General features: G+C 37.9%; 5 protein-coding genes across 5 annotated transcripts; 2 read left to right on the top strand and 3 right to left on the bottom strand.

Moving 5' to 3' along the window:
- Nucleotides 1-899: 899 nt before the first annotated feature.
- On the top strand, nt 900-1,499 carry LOC147948184 (uncharacterized). The gene has a single exon (XM_087465645.1). It carries the CDS (start codon nt 915-917, stop codon nt 1,497-1,499), a length of 585 nt encoding a protein of 194 aa, XP_087321771.1. The 5' UTR covers nt 900-914.
- A 3,265-nt stretch (nt 1,500-4,764) lies between these two features.
- LOC147948183 (uncharacterized) lies at nt 4,765-6,688 on the bottom strand. Its single transcript, XM_087465639.1, has 4 exons — nt 6,551-6,688; nt 5,731-6,005; nt 5,505-5,586; nt 4,765-5,397 (listed from the first exon to the last, which is right to left on the bottom strand). The coding sequence occupies exons 1-4, from the start codon at nt 6,686-6,688 to the stop codon at nt 4,765-4,767; spliced, it is 1,128 nt and encodes a 375-aa protein (XP_087321765.1).
- LOC147948182 (protein disulfide isomerase-like 1-3) lies at nt 6,427-8,175 on the bottom strand. The gene is made up of 8 exons (XM_087465632.1): nt 8,137-8,175; nt 7,828-8,026; nt 7,617-7,735; nt 7,456-7,534; nt 7,195-7,283; nt 6,964-7,089; nt 6,812-6,874; nt 6,427-6,692 (listed from the first exon to the last, which is right to left on the bottom strand). Exons 1-7 carry the CDS (start codon nt 8,173-8,175, stop codon nt 6,839-6,841), a joined length of 687 nt encoding a protein of 228 aa, XP_087321758.1. The 3' UTR covers nt 6,427-6,692; nt 6,812-6,838.
- Nucleotides 8,176-12,499: 4,324 nt separating this feature from the next.
- On the top strand, nt 12,500-15,082 carry LOC104716015 (4-coumarate--CoA ligase-like 7). The gene is made up of 6 exons (XM_010433370.3): nt 12,500-13,830; nt 13,939-14,128; nt 14,216-14,361; nt 14,457-14,524; nt 14,615-14,717; nt 14,809-15,082. Exons 1-6 carry the CDS (start codon nt 12,820-12,822, stop codon nt 14,920-14,922), a joined length of 1,632 nt encoding a protein of 543 aa, XP_010431672.2. The 5' UTR covers nt 12,500-12,819; the 3' UTR covers nt 14,923-15,082.
- Nucleotides 15,083-15,854: 772 nt separating this feature from the next.
- LOC104716003 (transcription factor bHLH114-like) lies at nt 15,855-17,511 on the bottom strand. The gene is made up of 6 exons (XM_087479924.1): nt 17,257-17,511; nt 16,935-17,166; nt 16,674-16,844; nt 16,505-16,570; nt 16,364-16,414; nt 15,855-16,239 (listed from the first exon to the last, which is right to left on the bottom strand). Exons 1-6 carry the CDS (start codon nt 17,442-17,444, stop codon nt 16,048-16,050), a joined length of 900 nt encoding a protein of 299 aa, XP_087336050.1. The 5' UTR covers nt 17,445-17,511; the 3' UTR covers nt 15,855-16,047.
- Between the last annotated feature and the right edge of the window lie 1,042 nt (nt 17,512-18,553).

Here is an 18,553-nt window from a genome sequence, read left to right as displayed (position 1 = left end):
CTGTCACTCTTCCAAACACCTTGAATTTGGAAGTGAGAACCGTTACAATGGAACACAACTGCGACGTTACGGCTAGGTCTAGATATGGTTCTAAAGCAACGGCAAAGATATTGGCTGGACTTTTGCGAGGCAAATTTGCAAATGGGAAAAAAGGACCAAGGGCTTGCGAGTTACCAGAAATGGTATTGTCAGAGTTGAACGTAACGATATCGTACATGAAAGCATGGAACGCTAAGGAATTGGCTGTTAATGCTACACGAGGAACTAAAGAAGGAAGCTTCGAATTTCTGTCAACGTATCTACACCTAGTTAAGTCAACAAACCCTGGGACAATAACAGATTTGCATACGACGGTGGACAAGAAGGGTAACACTTTGTTCAAATATCTCTTCTTCGCATTTGGGGCATGTATTGATGGGTACAAGTTTCTTAGGAAGGTTATAGTGATAGATGGTACAGCGATGAAGGGTAAGTACAAAGGCTGTTTGGTAGCAGCTAGTGGCCAGGATGGCAATTTGCAGATTTATCCACTGGCCTTTGGGGTAGTGGAAGTGGAGAATGATGCTGGGTGGGTGTGGTTTTTGAAGAATCTATCGAAATTTGTTCCAGATGAAGAAGACCTTGTTTTAGCATCTGATAGGCATGCTTCTATCTATTCTGCACTCGCAAAAGTGTATCCTCTAGCACATCATGCAGCATGCTCCGTTCATCTTTTTCGTAATGTTAATCACAAATTCAAAAGCGGCGGTCTGGCTAACCTTGTCTCAAAAGCAGGGAGAGCATATACAGTTGGTGATTTCCGTTATTGGTGGAGGCAAATCGAGGAAACAAAACAAGAGTGTGCGGAGTATCTACTTAAGATTGGGCTACCACATTGGACACTTTCACACTTTCCTGGCAACCGTTACAATTTGATGAGTAGCAACATCTCAGAGTCACTGAACGCCGCAATGCAAAAGGCTGTTGATAATCCAATAGTGTCAATGGTAGAGTTCATAAGAGCAATGTTGATGAGGTGGTTTTGGTGTAGAAGGACATTCGCTGGGAAGACAAGGACAAGGTGTACACCAGAAATTGAAGAATTGTTGATTGACCATCTGAAGGAGTCACTCAATTGTGTGGTCAATGGAGCTACTGACTGGATTTACCAAGTGAACGACGGGATTGGGTGTGAGTTTTCAGTTGACCTAGAGAAAAAAACTTGTACTTGCAAGGTTTTTGACGTACTTATGGTACCTTGCTGTCACGCTCTGGCTGCTGGTCGAATAAGAAACATTGACCCATACACACTTATAAGCCGCTGTTATTTCGTTGGACCATGCAGGGAAAAGTACAAAAGAGTTGTAATGCCTCGTCCAAATGAGAAAGACGTGGACATCCCAGAAGAATTGACAGAGGTACCTGTAAACCCACCAAGGACAAAGCGCCAGGGGGGAAGGCCAAAAAAGAGAAGGATTCCATCACATGGTGAAGTTCATCACGTAAGTCACTATATTTAAACATTTATGTCCACTCTTAAGTTACATGGTCCATGTAACTAACCATTTGTTGGTTGGATATGAATGTTATCCAGAAGAAGAAGAGAGTAACAAAATGTGGGAGATATTTTGGACAAGGTCACAACAGGAAAACATGCTCGACGCTAATTTGAGGAAATGAAGATAGGTTAAGGAAGTGTTGTTTTGGATTCCATTTTTTGGATGCTGATGGATTTTTCACTTTGAGTCCCTTATTATTTTTTCTACTATGGTTGTAAGATTTAATGTCCTTCAGCATTTGGGAACTCTTTCGGTTAGTAATGGCTGTTATTTTGTCTACTATGGTTGTAAGATTTAATGTCCTTGAGCATTTGGGAACTCTTTTGGGTAGCATGGCTGTTATTTTGGGGGATATGGTTGTAATACTCTTTTGGGGGATATGTTTGTAAGACTCTTTTGGCTATTACTGTTTTAGTCCACAAACACCTTCAGCATTTGCCTACTATAATTCCAAGGGATCTCTAATTCTAACATGTGACTGAGTTATGCGTGATGATGGAAAGGTAATTTAACTGTGGACATAACATTTTATGAAATATTGAAAGCGTGGTAATGGACAAGTAATTTTAGTGTGTATATGCAATTAAAGGCATGCTTAAATTAGTCTTATGAAAACAACACAAAAGATAGTAGGCAAGGGGAAAGGAAAGATTAGAGGACATTGGAAACAGATAGTACATAACTTAACAAAAGAAAACAGAAAGAGGTGGTAGACAAGATACTTGGACTGGTAGACAAGATTCTTGGACTGGTAGACAACATAAAGTACTGTGATTCTTAGCGAACACATTAGTGCTTAAAAATGTAAAAAAGTAGGCCAATAAGTAGAAAAAAGAGAAAGGCAATGGTGAATCCTTTAAACCCAAAGGTCAATGGAGTAGAAGGGTGATTGTTCCTTGGTGTAAGGTTGTGGATGTTGGAAGCAAGTTCTTCGTAGCCATCACTGATCTCACGAATAAGTTGTTTGAGGTGGGCAATCTCTTCTCCATGATGTTCCATTTGGGCGGCCAACATAGAAGGGTAGACATTCGTGCCATTTGGTCCAAGGGTGAAGTAGTTGATTAGGTCGTCACACTGATCAAGCTTGCAGTAGAGGTCGTGGATTTCCTCGTTGATGGCCCCGTGCCACAGCTTGTTGAGGTGTAAACCGCCATCTTTATTTTAAGAGAAACCACAATTTGTTATTCCAGATCTTGGATATTTAAAGTGTAATAAATGGTAATAGAGCTTCATAAATTATAAGGAACAATTAATACCTCAGATCTAGCACATTTGTAGTAAAGACGGCCCTGATTTACACCATCCTGGTGGGTACTTAGTTCAAGATTTCCACCACACAGCAGTTCCTGGGTATCCCGTACCTTTGATTCTGGCGGTCGCGAGACTTAACAGAATTAGCGGAGGAGGAAGAAGGCTGACTGTAACTGTATCGATCCATGTTGTTGGTAAAACGGAGACAATGTTAAGAGAAAAAAAGGGGATAATGAAAGTGATGGTGTATGTTATCCATCCTTTATTGGTTTTTTATTTTTAATAGGTTATTGCTAAATTATTTTTTAAATTTAAAAGGATGTGTTGATACAGGCTGTAAAGTATTTTGGACATTGTGTGTGGCAAGGAGCAATGTCTAACCTGATTGATGGCGACCTGACGTTATGGAGCAAGTACAGTCAAACGTTATCGTTTTGGTCCAGAATATAGTTAGGTTATAATGATGGTTATCTATGTTTGTTTAGTCTCGTTTAGTTGCAATTGTGGACCAAAGTTATAAGTTAAGTCGAGAGAGTAGTAATGAGAACTGGAATAAAGATATGTCCATTAATACATGGAATACATTGAAGTACATGCAAACCAACATGTAGACTTTGTTTAACGGTGGACATGTCGAAAATGTCATGTCCACCGTAACATGGGAAGACGTTAAATCTTAAAACATACATATGAATTGAATACTCCTCCACCAGACAAAACAAGCTTCATAACGGGAATCCATGGTGCATGTATACCCATAGCCGGCACACTTTGGAACATTATAAAATCGCCAAGTATCGCAATACCTTTTGATCCTACGTGGGCCAAGCTGACGAATGTTTTGAAAAACCGATTCAGAAAAATATTCAGCCATTGCATATGAGCCAACACGTTCCGTAAATGAGTTGATCGTTGAGACACCATCGTGGTAATGACCAGCACAAATTAAGAACAAACCAAGTGCAAACTGCATTTCGTCGGAAAATGGAATTGTATTGAACAATAGGTTGATGGCTTCGTCAATCTTACCTTCTCTAGCTAGAAGACGAAGACTTTCCAGGTAACAGACGTACGGGTTGCCAGCCTTAACACACCTTATGAAGAAAGGGTGGAACTTTGAGGACTTGTCAACAAGAAAAGGTACCTCTTGAAAACTACTTAGACAAGTTTGTTTGAGGACATATGAGTTAGTGACAAGGGAAAAACCAGTTTTACCCGTAGCCATAAGTGGTCCGAGGTACTGAAAACCATATTTACCTAAACGATGGATTATGCAAAGCTGAAGATGATCGGGCAATGAGTAAAGGAGATTTTCCGTGGTTACTGAAAGTGGAGACATAGTGAAAGATGTTGCCCCAAATAAGAAATGGTTTTTGTAAGAGTAAAATGGTTGTATTCGTGATCTAGTTGTGTTCGTAGTAGTAGGTTAAATAGTGGGACGTTTTAGGCCCTCATTAAAAGAGACTATAATGAACTGTGTTTTGTAGTTGTGAGGTATTTAATGTTTTTTAGTTGGAAGCTCTGTAATCATGATTATAGGTACAGAGTTAAATTGAGGGTCTCCAGGCAAATTGTTATGTTTTAGACCCCACTTGTGTTTAGCTATCCAGTATACTAAAGAGGATTGCAACTTGTCCACACTTATAACTGTATGTGGACATTACTATACAAATGTGGACAGGTATTGTGTTAATTGTTAAAGGCAAAAAAGACATTAAAGTGTGGAAATTACTATACCCTGTGGACACTACTATACCCTGTGGATAGGTATTGTGTTAATTGGTAAAGGCAAGAAAGACTTAAAAGTGTGGACACAGTTTTAATACTTGTGGACTATAAATGATGGAGAAGTCCATAGTAGACATAATAGTAGGGTCTTAAAGCAGCTTAATAATGAGAAAGTGAATAGGGAGGAAGTCTCTGTTACAAGATCGAAACGCAAAGTTGATAAGTAGTGGTAGTAGAAAACACAGAATTACAAATGAACAACGAATTCTTGGTAGACATCAACCGCGTAACTCATTCTAATGTCGTCCACCATCTTCTCCGTGAGGTTATCAAGACCCATGCCTTGGGCGTGTAGTTCGATGAATTTCACAGTGAGAGGACCACAATCTCCGGTTCTGTCGTTTTGGTAGACGTCCACCAATCTATCAACCTTGAACGATTTAGGTAGAGGACAATCGGTAACGTCGGGGTTGACTAGGTCCTTGATGATGATAGGTAACAACTCAACAAGCGGTTTCATGAGACGAGGCAGCTTAGACTCGTCATGGTTTACAATAAGGGGATCAAGTATCTGAATTTCGCCTTCTTTTAATTTAATCGCTAAAGCAGCCCAATGCTGCTTACCCCAGTTTATTGGTGTGTAAACTGTGTCTACATCGCTGAACCAAGCGAGATTGCACTGACGGCTGTAGACAGAGCCACGGACATAGTTCTTGATGAGGCTGTTCCATTGAAATGTTGATTTATTCTTCTTGTTCTTGTAGAGGGCGTAGTCAGTGTTGATCATGTGAGTAAACCAAGTATCCAACACTGCGACTCTTGTCTCGCGTAGATTAGGGCCCATCGTCCTCCACAGCAAGGTGAGCATTGCTTCCATATGCTATAGAACCCGAGTAAAAGAGAAATAGAAATAAGGGTTCAAGCGGTATGTGACTTATTAAGAGACCACAAAAATCAAGAGAAGTTGTATATTTGGACAAAACATACCGGAGTATCGACCCAATATTTGGGTGTGTACAATTCCTCAAAGAAAGAACGCTTAACTCCGAGGCCATCTATGATATACTCTCTGTAGATCAAAATTAGATTATATGAATTTATTTATTGAAATATAAATAGAAGATATAAACCTTAACATCTTTTGTCCACTGACTTATTTGTGAGGATATGAGGATAGTCTGGTTAGAAATTTCTTTCGAAGTGCAGGTTTTACAATACGGAAAGGGGAGTATTCATACGGAGGGTCATCCACTGCTCGTGAAGTCTTTTTCTTAGATGAAGAGGACTGACCATATCTTCTTGGCATAATCCTAGTTCTTTTGGAAGGGATGGGAGGATTGATGAGCTCCAATAGATTGGACCCCCTTTTTTTTTGGGGCTAACAAGCTCGACATTGTCCATTGTAGGATCTTCAGATAATAAGGGATCACCAGAATTGTTGCCGGACGTACCATCCCCTGACTCGGTAGTGTGACTTGGGGAATTAACCTGCCAATTTAATTTCAGTAGGTGGACATTACATCCAGTTGTTGAAAAAAAAGGAACACTACAACAAATATCTACATTGATAGCACTAGAGAAACGCTATAATACATTATTAATAGCTTTTTCACAAACGCTATGTTAGGCCACTGTTATCGTAGGTATCACACATATGATAGCGCCAAATACGTATGCTGTAGAAGAGTCTTCTACCATAGCAGTACTGAAATGCTTTGTTATCACATTTTTCTAATTTTTTAAAATAGTGTTATAAGTCATTTTACACGCTATGTTAGGAGTTTCTACCGTAGCTATATTATAACACTAGATTGTTAAACAAAATTAATGCTATTTTATATGTCATAGTGTTTTTTTACAATTTATTTAATTAAATTTATATTTTTTATATTTCATAAAATAATCAACATACATAACCTTAATATTACATTAACCAAAATAAGTCTTACATAAGTGCCACCAAGTCTTAAACAAAATAAAACTAACATTACAAAGAAACAAACTTTACATGAACAAAATAAAACTAACATTACTAAGACGAACTGCTTCCAACCTTCAAGAGGGTATGTCAAGGTCTGACCAAGCAATCCAGCGACAGACCCGCATACAAGTTTCAGGGAAATGTCTTTCTTATGGTTTGCAGGCACATGGTGTTTCATCTCTTTCGACATAGAACTTCAAACCAGCATAAGGGAAGATCACAAGCAACCAAAGAGGTAAAGAAATATCAAATATTTTCTGAGTCTTAGTGAAGGAAGAGATTTAACAAATCCAAAGTTATGGTTTGTATGTACCTTTGCTGAACCAACAACCTGCACAACTTAAACCTCTATGAGCCTGAATTCAGCAGATGAGATCTGAAAAAAGGGACAAAAATGCAACATAGAAACACGAATCACAGATAATGGTGAGGGTGAAGCCTGAAAATATATTACAAACTTTTTACTTTTTTGTACAACGTCGTGAGACTAGAATCCTCAAAAGGCAAGTAACCAGTAAGTAGCACAAATAGTATCACTCCACATGACCACATGTCTGCCTTTGCCCCATCATAGTCTTGTTCAGTAAGAACCTTGGGACAAAGTAATTAGATATTTGTTAATTTGTTTTGTGGTATCACTTGCATAACCAGAAACAACAAAACCGATTCACAGATATTTCACACCAACTACTTTACCTTGGGGGCAGTGCCGGTAACACCAAAGAATCCAGAAACTGCTTCTCCATAATCCTCATTGTCCATTTGCACATAAACAAAAACAAACTGCAGACAAAAGAGAGGATTGGCTTTTTGACTCAAGTTATCATCCACCTCTCCTTTTGGTATATATCAATCGCCACTTATAATTATTGCAAGAGGTGATTTTATTTTGTTTTATAATTGTTCCAGAAAGAGAGCAAAAATGACCACAGAAAATTTTGAAGATAAAAGTTATCTTTCCCTTGAACGACTTAGCCACCTCCCTCAGAGTGGGAAGGTGCTTCTCAGATTCATTTGCCTTGGCAAAAAGAATGAGCTGACAAAGGTTTTTAAAAAGGCCATCTCATTAGTTAATCGCAATAATAAAAGAAAACTTTAAAGAGACAGACGGTCTTTACTTGGTTTTTCACTGAGTTCTCGAAGATCAGTGATGCACCTTCCCTAGTGAAGTTGATCACCAATGGGACTTTGTTAGCGGACACAAACTCTGCAATAGCCGTTTTAGTGAAATTTCCATCTGCCAAAAAGAAGTTGATGAGACAGACATAGAGGAAATCTAAGTAGCACACAAAAAAGAAAAAGAAAGGTAATGTATTTGAGGAGTCTTACCAAAACGGGCAAGTTTCTCATCCTCCTTTTTCAGTAAAACTAAGGCAGGACGCTTGACTTGGGTTTCTATATCAAATAGCTTTGCAATATCAGGGCTTGCAGTTTGGTAAAAACTGAGATCGTCTTCCAGTCTGGATGCAGCCGCAAGCTCCTCACTCTCTGACCCCTGAGCAATAGAAAATGGCAGTAAAGGATATATCTATATATAAGTAAAATATTTCACACTTGTCAATCCATCATCTTACAACTCTCTGTAACACAATGTAAAAACGCACTAGAGAGGAAGATAATAGCAACTGTTCAATATACTGCAAGGGAAATCACTTGTATCTTTGACATACCAAACATAATTCACTTACTAACAACCCCTTAAGGTCGGGAAAAACAAACAACAAGACATAAATCAACAACCTAAACCGTTTCTACAAAACCATTCCATGAACTAAGGAGAATATGATCTTCATCAAGAACAAATAACTAAACCTTCAAGAGAAGCTTTAAGCGGCTCCAAGAACTCTGAAAAATCCATTTCGTCTAAAGCCTTAAACACATAATCAGCCTTCATCGTTTGTCTCCTTGCATCTTTACAAAAATCATTTGCCCTATCATTCACACCCAAAAATTAAACAAAAATTAACAACAGTAAACTCAACAATCAAACAACATCAACAATAACCCAACCTTGGAACTGCTCAATTGGAACCCAAACGACGAAATTTCAGAAACTTAGGGTTTTATAAGGCGTACGTACGTGGAGGAGAGGTAGTAGATGAAGATCCTCGAGAATGCGAGCAAAGCTTCCTTGTGAATACTACCTCTCCTCCGACAGCTTCTCCTTCACTGCATTTGGATTCACTGAGTCCTTTACAGCCCAACAGCCCAAGGAGATCTACGCTTGCCGGATTCTTGGTCCTCCACTTCTGTGGTTTTCGCAGTAGCGAGAGATTTTGCCGGAGAAACCAAAGCTGCATCCTCTAAATTCAGATCTGTTGGGAGAAGGGCCAGATTCTTCGCCTTGGCAAGAGATTGGGCACTAATCTCAGAAAGAAACCAATTTGGGTCGGGAGAGAGTCGAGTGACACCAGATTAGACTTTACTGAAGCTCCAACAATTGATACCGTTGATGGGGACGACGACGGTTTAACCCTTGGCGAAGGAGAGTTTCTAATTTTTTTTTTCTTTTGAGATATGTAATAACCTTAATGTTTTAAAGGTAAGTTTTTTTTTTCTCTATGGACTTAGTTCACATACGGCGTTTAAGGGAAAATTTTCCCCAAATATTGGCGGAACAAGTCATTTTCACTTCCCGCTTCATGATTTTTTGTTATAGTGTTGTTTAAGTGTTATTATAGAGTAATCAACAAAAAAAGTTATCTTTCATAACAGTTACGGAAAATGAGCTATTGTCATTTGCTATCAATGTGGATATTTCTTGTAGTGGAATATGAATACCTTCTTGACCAAAGGAGGGTCTTCCCCGTATAGTTCACCTATGTTCTGTAGGATTCCTGGGGTGTGTGGCCCGTAGCTTGTCCACCGAGAGTTGTTGAGGTTGTCCACAGCATCCTTGAAAATACAAATGAAATTAGTGTTAAACGTGAAGAGAAAACATGGCATTTAATCCACCTATCCTTTAAAAATCGCAAAATAATACCTCTTCTAGGATAGTAGTCGAGTTGGCTGGGGTACCACCGTGAGTTTTTGACTTTGAATTTTCAAACAAATTTGCACCTAAGCTTGTCCACTGAGAGTTGTTGATGTTGTCCACATGGTCCTTTAATACAAGTTAATTATTGTTAGATCCCCTTAAACGTAAAAAGATAACGGGTGATGAAATTAAATTATCAAATTAAAATTAACATAATACCTATTGTGGTAACGTTGTCGAGTTGATTGGTGTTTTTTCCTTGGTCTTTTGGTGCAAATTTGCAGAATCATGCATCTGTGCCAAAAGATCTGAATGCATACCGATAGGTGATTTGGGAATGATTCCTTTAGCAGACAAAGATTTAAGGACTTCGTCAAGAACTTCAGCTTTGCATTGTGCTCTTTCAACTGTTAACATCTCCTTTATCTTCAAAGTGTGTTCTTCGTTCCTCCTATCCACCTCTTGAAGAAGCTCTCTTCCGGATAAGCAATCTCTGCGGAGAGGAGAAGAACCTCCATCTGGCGGGTTAGAATTAGACTTGGTTTTGGTGGCCTTCTTAACGGTTGGACCTCTAGATTTGGTAGGTTTAGGAGCTGAAAAAGCTGTATTGCTCTTAGCCACAACAGTTGAAATCAATGGGAAACAAGAAAGGCCACCATGCCAGTCCTCTTTACTAAACTTGTGACCATCTTTCAGTTTTTGTAATATGAAATCAACACAAGGATCCTCGTCATCAAAATCATCCCATGACAAATTGTGAAATTCTAGTAGATCTTCGCCAAGAAGAATGTTCTCTACGTGAAGCTACAAAAGGGAAAAACACACAATGTGATGAATATATGAGTGAGTTTAAATGTAAATAGTAGTTAAAACACTTACCAAAGGATCAATTTCGGTTTCTATAATGTTAGAATTATGAAAGCTCTTCAGCTTTGATAAGTGAACCACAGAACGGTCAGTAATTGTTTGGGCATCGTCTCCATCTGGAAGGATTCTTTCAAGAAGTAGGATTGCATCGAGAAAAAGCAGTTGAAACGGTAAAGTGAACCCGTGAGTAGCTGTGTGAGATTGTGATAACTGGTCAGCTAATTCTGCACTCCCTTGAACGACCTCGCCAATGGAAACCCTCTCCAAGGTCCTTACGAAAGACAGCCTCCCCCATGGATATTTGACAAAAGACTCTAGATCTTTAACCAAATTGACAACTTTGCTGCTAGCTTTAACATTAGATGAATTGCAGATTAGAATGCCATCAACGATTACAACAAGACACAGTCGGAGCCTACGATCACCTACCATCCGCTTTGAAACCGGCAACCTCTTGTCTTGTTTAAGAATATCCACAATTTGCCTAATTGTGTAACTATTGTTCGGACCAACAAGAGTGTTGAGGTAATCAGGATCAGCAGAAGCAGCATAATCAGAAGAAGTTGTATCATCCTCAGACATAGGGAATGGATCACAATTTAGACCAGTCAAGATTGCAAACTCTCGAAGAGAGAACCTGATCGGATGCCCACCATACACGAACCACATTTCATGTTTTTTCCTGGTGACAAGTGATCGACAAAGAAATTGGTGGACAAGTTTGCCGGAGATGGAACTCTTGCGGACGGGAAGTTGTAGAAGACGACCAAAGCAAGACTGTTTGAGCCAATCTAACTCTGGGGACCCATCTAACGCCTCTACGATGTCCAGCAGATACTCAGGCTTGGAATATGAGTTTATACGGCCCTTAAGAGGATAACGATCCGTTGCAAAAAGATGCGGGGGAAGATGTCCTTCGTTGGTTTCATCGACAAAATCTCTGTGTAGACAAAACAAGATGGACTTAATGTATAGTTGTCCATCGACAAAATGAAAGAATATATGACGGTCGCCACTTACCCCACAATTGGGTCAGCAGATTGGAGATCCCCCACAAAAACACGCGGAGGAAGATGTCCATCGTTGCTTTGAACACGGTCTGATGTCGGATCTGGAAGATCTCTGTGTAGACAAAAGAAGATGGACAAAAGAATTAGTAAATGGTTGTCCACCGACAATATAAGAGAATATATGTCGGTTGCCACTTACCCCACAATTGGGTCAGCAGATTCGAGATCTCCATCAATTGGGTCAGCAGATTCGAGAGCTTCCACAAATGTACTTTCGGGAATAAGGACAAAGTTGGGGGAAGGGACAAAGTTGGGCGAAGGGACCACAGGTGGAGGATCAACGATGTTATCACCTGGGGGGGACCTCTGTGTAGACAAAAACGATTTCGACTTTAATAACTTGGTCGAAGGAGAAAGCAAAAGATGAAACTGGGTCACAACTTACGACAAAACTGGTACAGCAGAATCGGGAGGGTCGCCAAAAGTACTTTCTTCTGGAATAAGATTAAAATTGGGGGTCGAGCCAACTGCTGCCGGATCTACAGTCTGTTCACCGGCGTCAAGGTTAGTTTCCATTTCCGGGGGTAGGCCACCATTGAAGTTACAGTTCAATCTGATGGGATAAAAAGAGAATCCCAATAAGCAATAAACGAAAGGGATATTATGTGAAAAATGAAAAAAGGAAGGTTAAACTAACAAGCTCCGCCGCGCGCAATTAGGGTTAGGCATAGAAACTCCGGCGGTCGCAAAGAAACTCCGGAGAGAAGAAGAGTTGAGTATTAATTGGATGAGTTCGAGCACAAAAAACTCCGGAGAGAGGAAGAGTTCGAGAATTAAAGCCACAAAAAAAAAAAAAACTTAATATATATTAATTGTCAGACGAAAAGACAGGACATGCACGGTTGGTTTTCAAAAATTTAAATATTTATTTTCAGCGGAAAAACAAAAAAACCGAACTCGAGAGATATATATGTCTTTTTATTTCTTTGTTGTGGTACATAGCAAAAGGATGAGGTGAATATGCTAGAACCTACAAAATTGGTTTGCAAATGTGGCACATTTGTTAAAAATCTCCTTAACTTTTGTACCATACCATACCACAACTATCCAATCATTTTTATAAAATATTTCATCTCTCAGTCTTAATATACTAGTAATTTTTAACGACCTTGCTAGTATGCATAACTAAAATTCCCTTACTTTATTATTAAAAATTATGTAATGGTTTTCATCACAATGACTTACTTACCGTTGACTTTTTCAATCAAAGCAATCATAGTCCATCGAGATAGGAGTAATTAAAGTTTGAAACTCGTAGAGTCGTGCTTAACTTAATTGATTAAGATATATAATTAAAACACTAATAACATATTTACGTCGAGAAATCCTAAATCAGAAATAGTCGTCGTCATCATCTTCTTCATCACACACACACACAGTTCTCACCTTATCCTCGGAGATCGGAAAATGGAAAAGTCCGGCTATGGCAGAGACGGAATCTACAGATCACTTCGTCCAACGCTCGTTCTCCCCAAAGATCCAAACACATCCTTAGTCTCTTTCCTCTTCCGTAACTCATCATCTTACCCTTCAAAGCTAGCTCTCGCCGATTCAGATACCGGCGAATCGTTAACCTTCTCTCAGCTCAAATCCGCCGTCGCTAGACTAGCTCACGGGTTCCACCGCCTAGGCGTTCGCAAAACCGACGTCGTTTTAATCTTCGCTCCGAATTCGTACCAGTTCCCTCTCTGTTTCCTCGCCGTAACTGCCATCGGAGGCGTTTTCACCACCGCGAATCCTCTTTACACCGTGAACGAGGTTTCGAAACAGGTCAAGGACTCGAATCCGAAGATTATTATCTCCGTTATTCAATTGTTCGATAAGGTCAAGGGCTTTGATCTTCCCGTTGTGCTACTCGGATCTGGAGACTCCGTACAGATTCCGGAATCGAATTCGAAGATTCTCAGTTTCAATAACGTGATGGAGCTCTCCGAACCAGTTTCTGAGTTCCCGTACGTTGAGATTAAGCAATCAGATACGGCTGCACTGTTGTATTCGTCAGGAACTACAGGACAAAGCAAAGGCGTGGAGTTAACTCATGGGAACTTCATAGCTGCGTCGTTGATGGTGACCATGGATCAAGATCTTATGGGAGAGTATCACGGCGTCTACTTGTGTTTTCTTCCCATGTTTCATGTCTTTGGGTTGGCTGTGATTGCTTACTCTCAGCTTCAGAGAGGGAATGCTTTGGTTTCCATGGCGAGGTTTGAGCTTGAGTTGGTTCTTAAGAACATTGAGAAGTATAAAGTTACTAATCTTTGGGTTGTTCCTCCTGTGTTCCTTGCTCTTTCCAAGCAAAGTATTGTGAAAAAGTTTGATCTTTCTTCGCTTAAATACATTGGGTCAGGAGCTGCTCCTCTTGGTAAAGATTTGATGGAGGACTGTGGAAGAAACATCCCTAATGTTTTGCTTATGCAGGTAAAAATAATAATAACTTTGGTTTCAGATCCTGTTCTTAGGTGTTGGTCCTTGTTTCTGATAGAGTTAGGCATTAGCTAAAAAGAGGTGTTTTGTGATTTTATTCAGGGATATGGAATGACTGAAACGTGTGGAATAGTCTCTGTGGAAGACCCGAGACTAGGGAAACGGAACTCTGGATCAGCTGGAATGCTTGCTCCAGGTGTTGAAGCTCAGATAGTGAGTGTAGAAACTGCAAAACTTCAGCCTCCTAATCAATTAGGGGAAATTTGGGTTCGAGGGCCTAACATGATGAAAGGTTTAGAAGATTTCATTCCTGCATATATCTATTAGCCTTTTCATATATGTGCATTTGAAATTCATGTAAACTGATTCTCTCTTTCAGGTTATCTCAATAACCCTCAGGCTACCAAAGAAACAATAGATAAAAAAGGTTGGGTACATACTGGAGATCTTGGTTACTTCAACGAGGATGGTAACCTTTATGTTGTTGATCGAATCAAAGAACTAATCAAATACAAAGGCTTTCAGGTTTCACTTTTACTTCCTAATTCTCTCATTCCTTTTTCTCACTTGCCAAACCGCAATATTGAAATCATGATGAATGGTTTCATTGATATATCTAGGTTGCTCCAGCTGAACTAGAAGGTCTACTTGTATCCCATCCTGAAATACTAGATGCTGTTGTTATCCCGTGAGTTGTATATTCACATATCAATACATCAGAGAATATACCGAGTTTATTCCTTGTCTGAACACAATAACATGTGTGTATATGTTGCAGGTTCCCTGATGAAGAAGCAGGTGAAGTTCCAATTGCATTTGTTGTCCGATCACCAAATAGCTCAATAACAGAGCAAGATATTCAAAAGTTCATAGCCAAACAGGTTAGTAACTTATTGACCCAAGTCGTTCCAATCAATCGTATATAAGTTTGTTTTCTTAGGCTCTCAAAAACAATTGTTTGGATTTCACCAGGTCGCTCCTTACAAAAGATTACGACGAGTGAGCTTCATTAACACTGTTCCTAAATCAGCGGCTGGTAAAATCTTGAGAAGAGAACTCGTTCAGCAAGTAAGATCCAAGATGTGAAGAATCTTTTATTACTGGAGACAGAAGATACGAATCTATGTGTTGTCTCGTCCTTTTCACCACATTTATGTACCATTTCAAATCAAACAGTTAAACAACCCACAAAGTGGAAAAAAATAATCCTATACCAAATAAAATACATACATTTTTTTTTTCAAAAGTAGCAATAACTTTATTAAATTAAGCTTTTTTTCATTTTTTGAACTTGATTTTAAGATTATGTGTGTGTAGGTGCGTGTATCTAAAGTTTGGAGAAAATAAAAAAAAGTAGATAATTTGGTATGTTAAGGTTTTGCTATATGTTAAGAGAGTTTCTCTCTAGTTATGACTTACGAATTGTTGTACCAACGGACACAAATGTAGCTATTTTTTTGTTTAAGCGCACCTTCTCCTATTTCAATATCTCTTTATCTCTAATCAGAAGCGCAAAATAGTAAAGTACGCACAACATTGCTTTGCGGTTTGTTAAGTTTCTACCAACTGCAAAAGCCAATTGTTTGGGACTTCATTATTTCAAACGTAATGTTTATTAGGCCTAATGATTCTGCATAGTTGGCTCTGAGTTCAAGCTGCAAAAGTTGAGCTTGAAGAAAGCTTCAAATTCATGTATCATCTTTTAAAGGCAGCTAACATATATTTATAAAAGTTGCAGCTGATGAGTTGGTAAAGGGTTTGTAGGTGGAAAGTTTGATATGCCCCCTTATATAAACCTTTTATTAATCGGTTATATATATATATTCTTTGGAATCACATAGTTTCAAGGCCCGATTATGTAATGTTCATTTAGATGAGAAAAATCATTTCAAAAGGGATCTAAACATTTTTTCTGGTTTTCCCTTAAATTATTTTAGCAATCCAAACGCAAACCTTCGGATTTGGTTTGGCATTTACGTTTATAATTAACAAATTTATTTTGTTTCGAAGACTTGTAATATAAAAATAGTAGGTTCATTTAGAAATAAAATTATGTACAAAAAAGAAAGTAAACGCAAACAAACAATATATGCTTTGAAGAAGAAGTATCACAGGACATTTACATTTTTGTATAAAAAACATCAGACTTTACAAGATCTCCTCTGTATATGTGGAAGATAACTTTTTGTTTTTTGTATATATGTATCTAATTTATAAGTTTACAGAGAATGGAAGATTCCAAAAATCAGAAGTGTTCATCTCTGCAGCCGAAGCTGCGGCAGCAGCCACCGGATAGGCAGCTGAGATAGGCATCAGACATAGCCCACGGCTCGCGAGATCCACTTGTCTTCTTGAGCTACATTCTTCTTCTTCTAGAGTAGTGATAGGTTTCTTGTCTGAACACTGTTATAATGATCAATTCAAGAATCATTAATTGGTGATGACTACTTTTTGAAAAGATTCTTGATATCACAAGCAAAAGGACAAGAAAAGAGTTGTTAACATATAACTAACTTTAAGTACGTACCTGCTGTTGTTGAACAGATCCTATGGTGTTCTTGTCTGGATTACTCAATACCTATACGTCAAATTAAATAATCAAACTAAACATCCTATAACTAATCGATATTATTTTGACAGCAAATGAAAATAAAGAATTAAAACTCACAGTTACTTGTTCTTGAAGAAACTTGATGTACTCTACAGCCTCGTTGAGAACAGAAGCTGTATCTGTCTGTAAAGAAATTAGAAGATTAATTAAATCTGTTGAGCTTAAGTAAGAAGAAATAAAAGCTTAACATAGTGCGAAGAGGTCAAATAAGATTCTTTTAATTTACCTTGCCAAATGGTGAAACCAGTTGCTGAAGCGCAGTGATTCGATCTCCGAGTTTCTCTTTACGAACTTTGAAGCTTGGCAATGGAGATAGTGTCTCGAGTCTTGGTCTTTTTAGTAGCCGTGGTGAGTATTCATAGCTGTTCTCTTCCAATTCTTCAGGCTTTTCACTTCTCTAAAAGATTCATCAAATCTATTGTAATGTTAATTTACTAGTCAAAATAAAACTGATTAGGTTCTAACGCGTAGTTGTATAGTTACGTGCCTTTGAAGTAATAATAGTCTTGCAGTCTTTTGTAATTTGCTCCTTAGACTTATGGTTTCTGATCTCATTATCCAAGAAAGATTCAGCTTCTGAATCGATTAAGAACATGTTATCATAGAGCGGAAAGCTCTCGAGCAGCTCGGACTTCGTGTTAGGAATAGTAGTATTTGGCCAAGAATCCGATAGAAATTGCTCGTTAGGATCGAATAATCCTTCGCAGAAACTATTATGCCTTCAATAAATATAATAGAAAGAAATGAGATCAGTTAAATTCTAACATGTAAATTAGTAATTGTATGTATGCATGTGTGGACGGACTTACATGTTCATAAAATCATCGTTATGATCGTTAATCTTGTTCTCGATGTTTTGCCATCCGAAATTTGTGACATCAAGGCTAATCTCAGTGGAACGTGGCAGTGAGTAGCCGGAGAATACTGCGGCGGTGTTTGTTGGCGAACTCCACCAAGTTCCGGTGGAAATTCCGGCGATCTCAAACTCTTCCGTCATGTTATAGTTTTGTTTGTGTACTTTGGAAAAGGTTTAGAGTTTGCATGAGACATGATGTTGGTTTACATATTGTATTTATATGTAAGCTTGAATCCATCACAAGTCAAAACTATAATTTAAACGGAAATATAAATGTTAAACAACAATTTTAGCAACCTTCAACAAATGAATTAATAAACAGCTTTAGCTACCCTATGAAGAAAGAAATAAAACGTATCTTATTGGACGTATGTTTGTGTTCGTGTTTACGTCAGATTATATATAATAAAATAATGTATTTGTAAATACAGAATGTAGAATATATATTTTGCAGAAAGAAAACAGAATTGTTAAATATTTGATAGACTAAACTAAAAAGTCCACGTTGAGCAAAGTTTAATTGTTTAATGAAAACAGGAATAGCTACTCTTTTGGAATGATTTGAAAGTTTTGATATTTGAAGGAACTAGATAAAGCAAGAAATGAGTTTATATTTGGATTTTAGTAAAAAAAGTTAATGTGCATTATATTTTGTTAGGTAATCTCTATTTATATTGTTTTGTTCTTTAAAAAAAATGTGCATTAATTTTATCACAATTATATATATATGATTTATATGATGTGTTCCTTAACTTGAAAGCAAAAGCAAAATCATAATTTGAAAAAACCATTTTTTTCTGTGATGAAAACAAAAGGAATGAAGAAGTTCTTAAAAGAATCAGCCAAGAACAGTTTGGTTTGGTTAAGGTGTTAATAAATGTAGCAAAAAGGATAGAAACTAGAAAGGTTTATTTTAAATGAATAAATATCAAGTAAGTCAAATGTTGACATTCAAGTAAAATTAATTAATAGATAAAACGTTTTGTGTGGATTAAGTCATACCACCCAATCGAACTCTCTTGGGTTTTAGGGTTTTGTCTTCATTTTTACTTTGGAAATGTTCCCAAATCTTCTTTTAATAATACTAAATATATGCTCATGTCATCTGATTTGACTCCTTAACCACAACTCCACTATTAGTTAATTGATCATATTTGGTTAACTTATCTAATCTCATATCATATCATTATATTTATAGATGTATATACTTGATTAGTTTATTTTCATTTTTAAAATCAGGTTTGCAATTG

Source organism: Camelina sativa, chromosome 2 (assembly GCF_030686135.1).
Source record: "Camelina sativa cultivar CO46 ecotype springtype chromosome 2, ASM3068613v1".
In the NCBI taxonomy this organism is placed as follows: Eukaryota; Viridiplantae; Streptophyta; class Magnoliopsida; order Brassicales; family Brassicaceae; genus Camelina; species Camelina sativa.
Note: the sequence above shows the minus strand (reverse complement) of the source record. Positions and strands in the feature narration are given on the sequence as shown.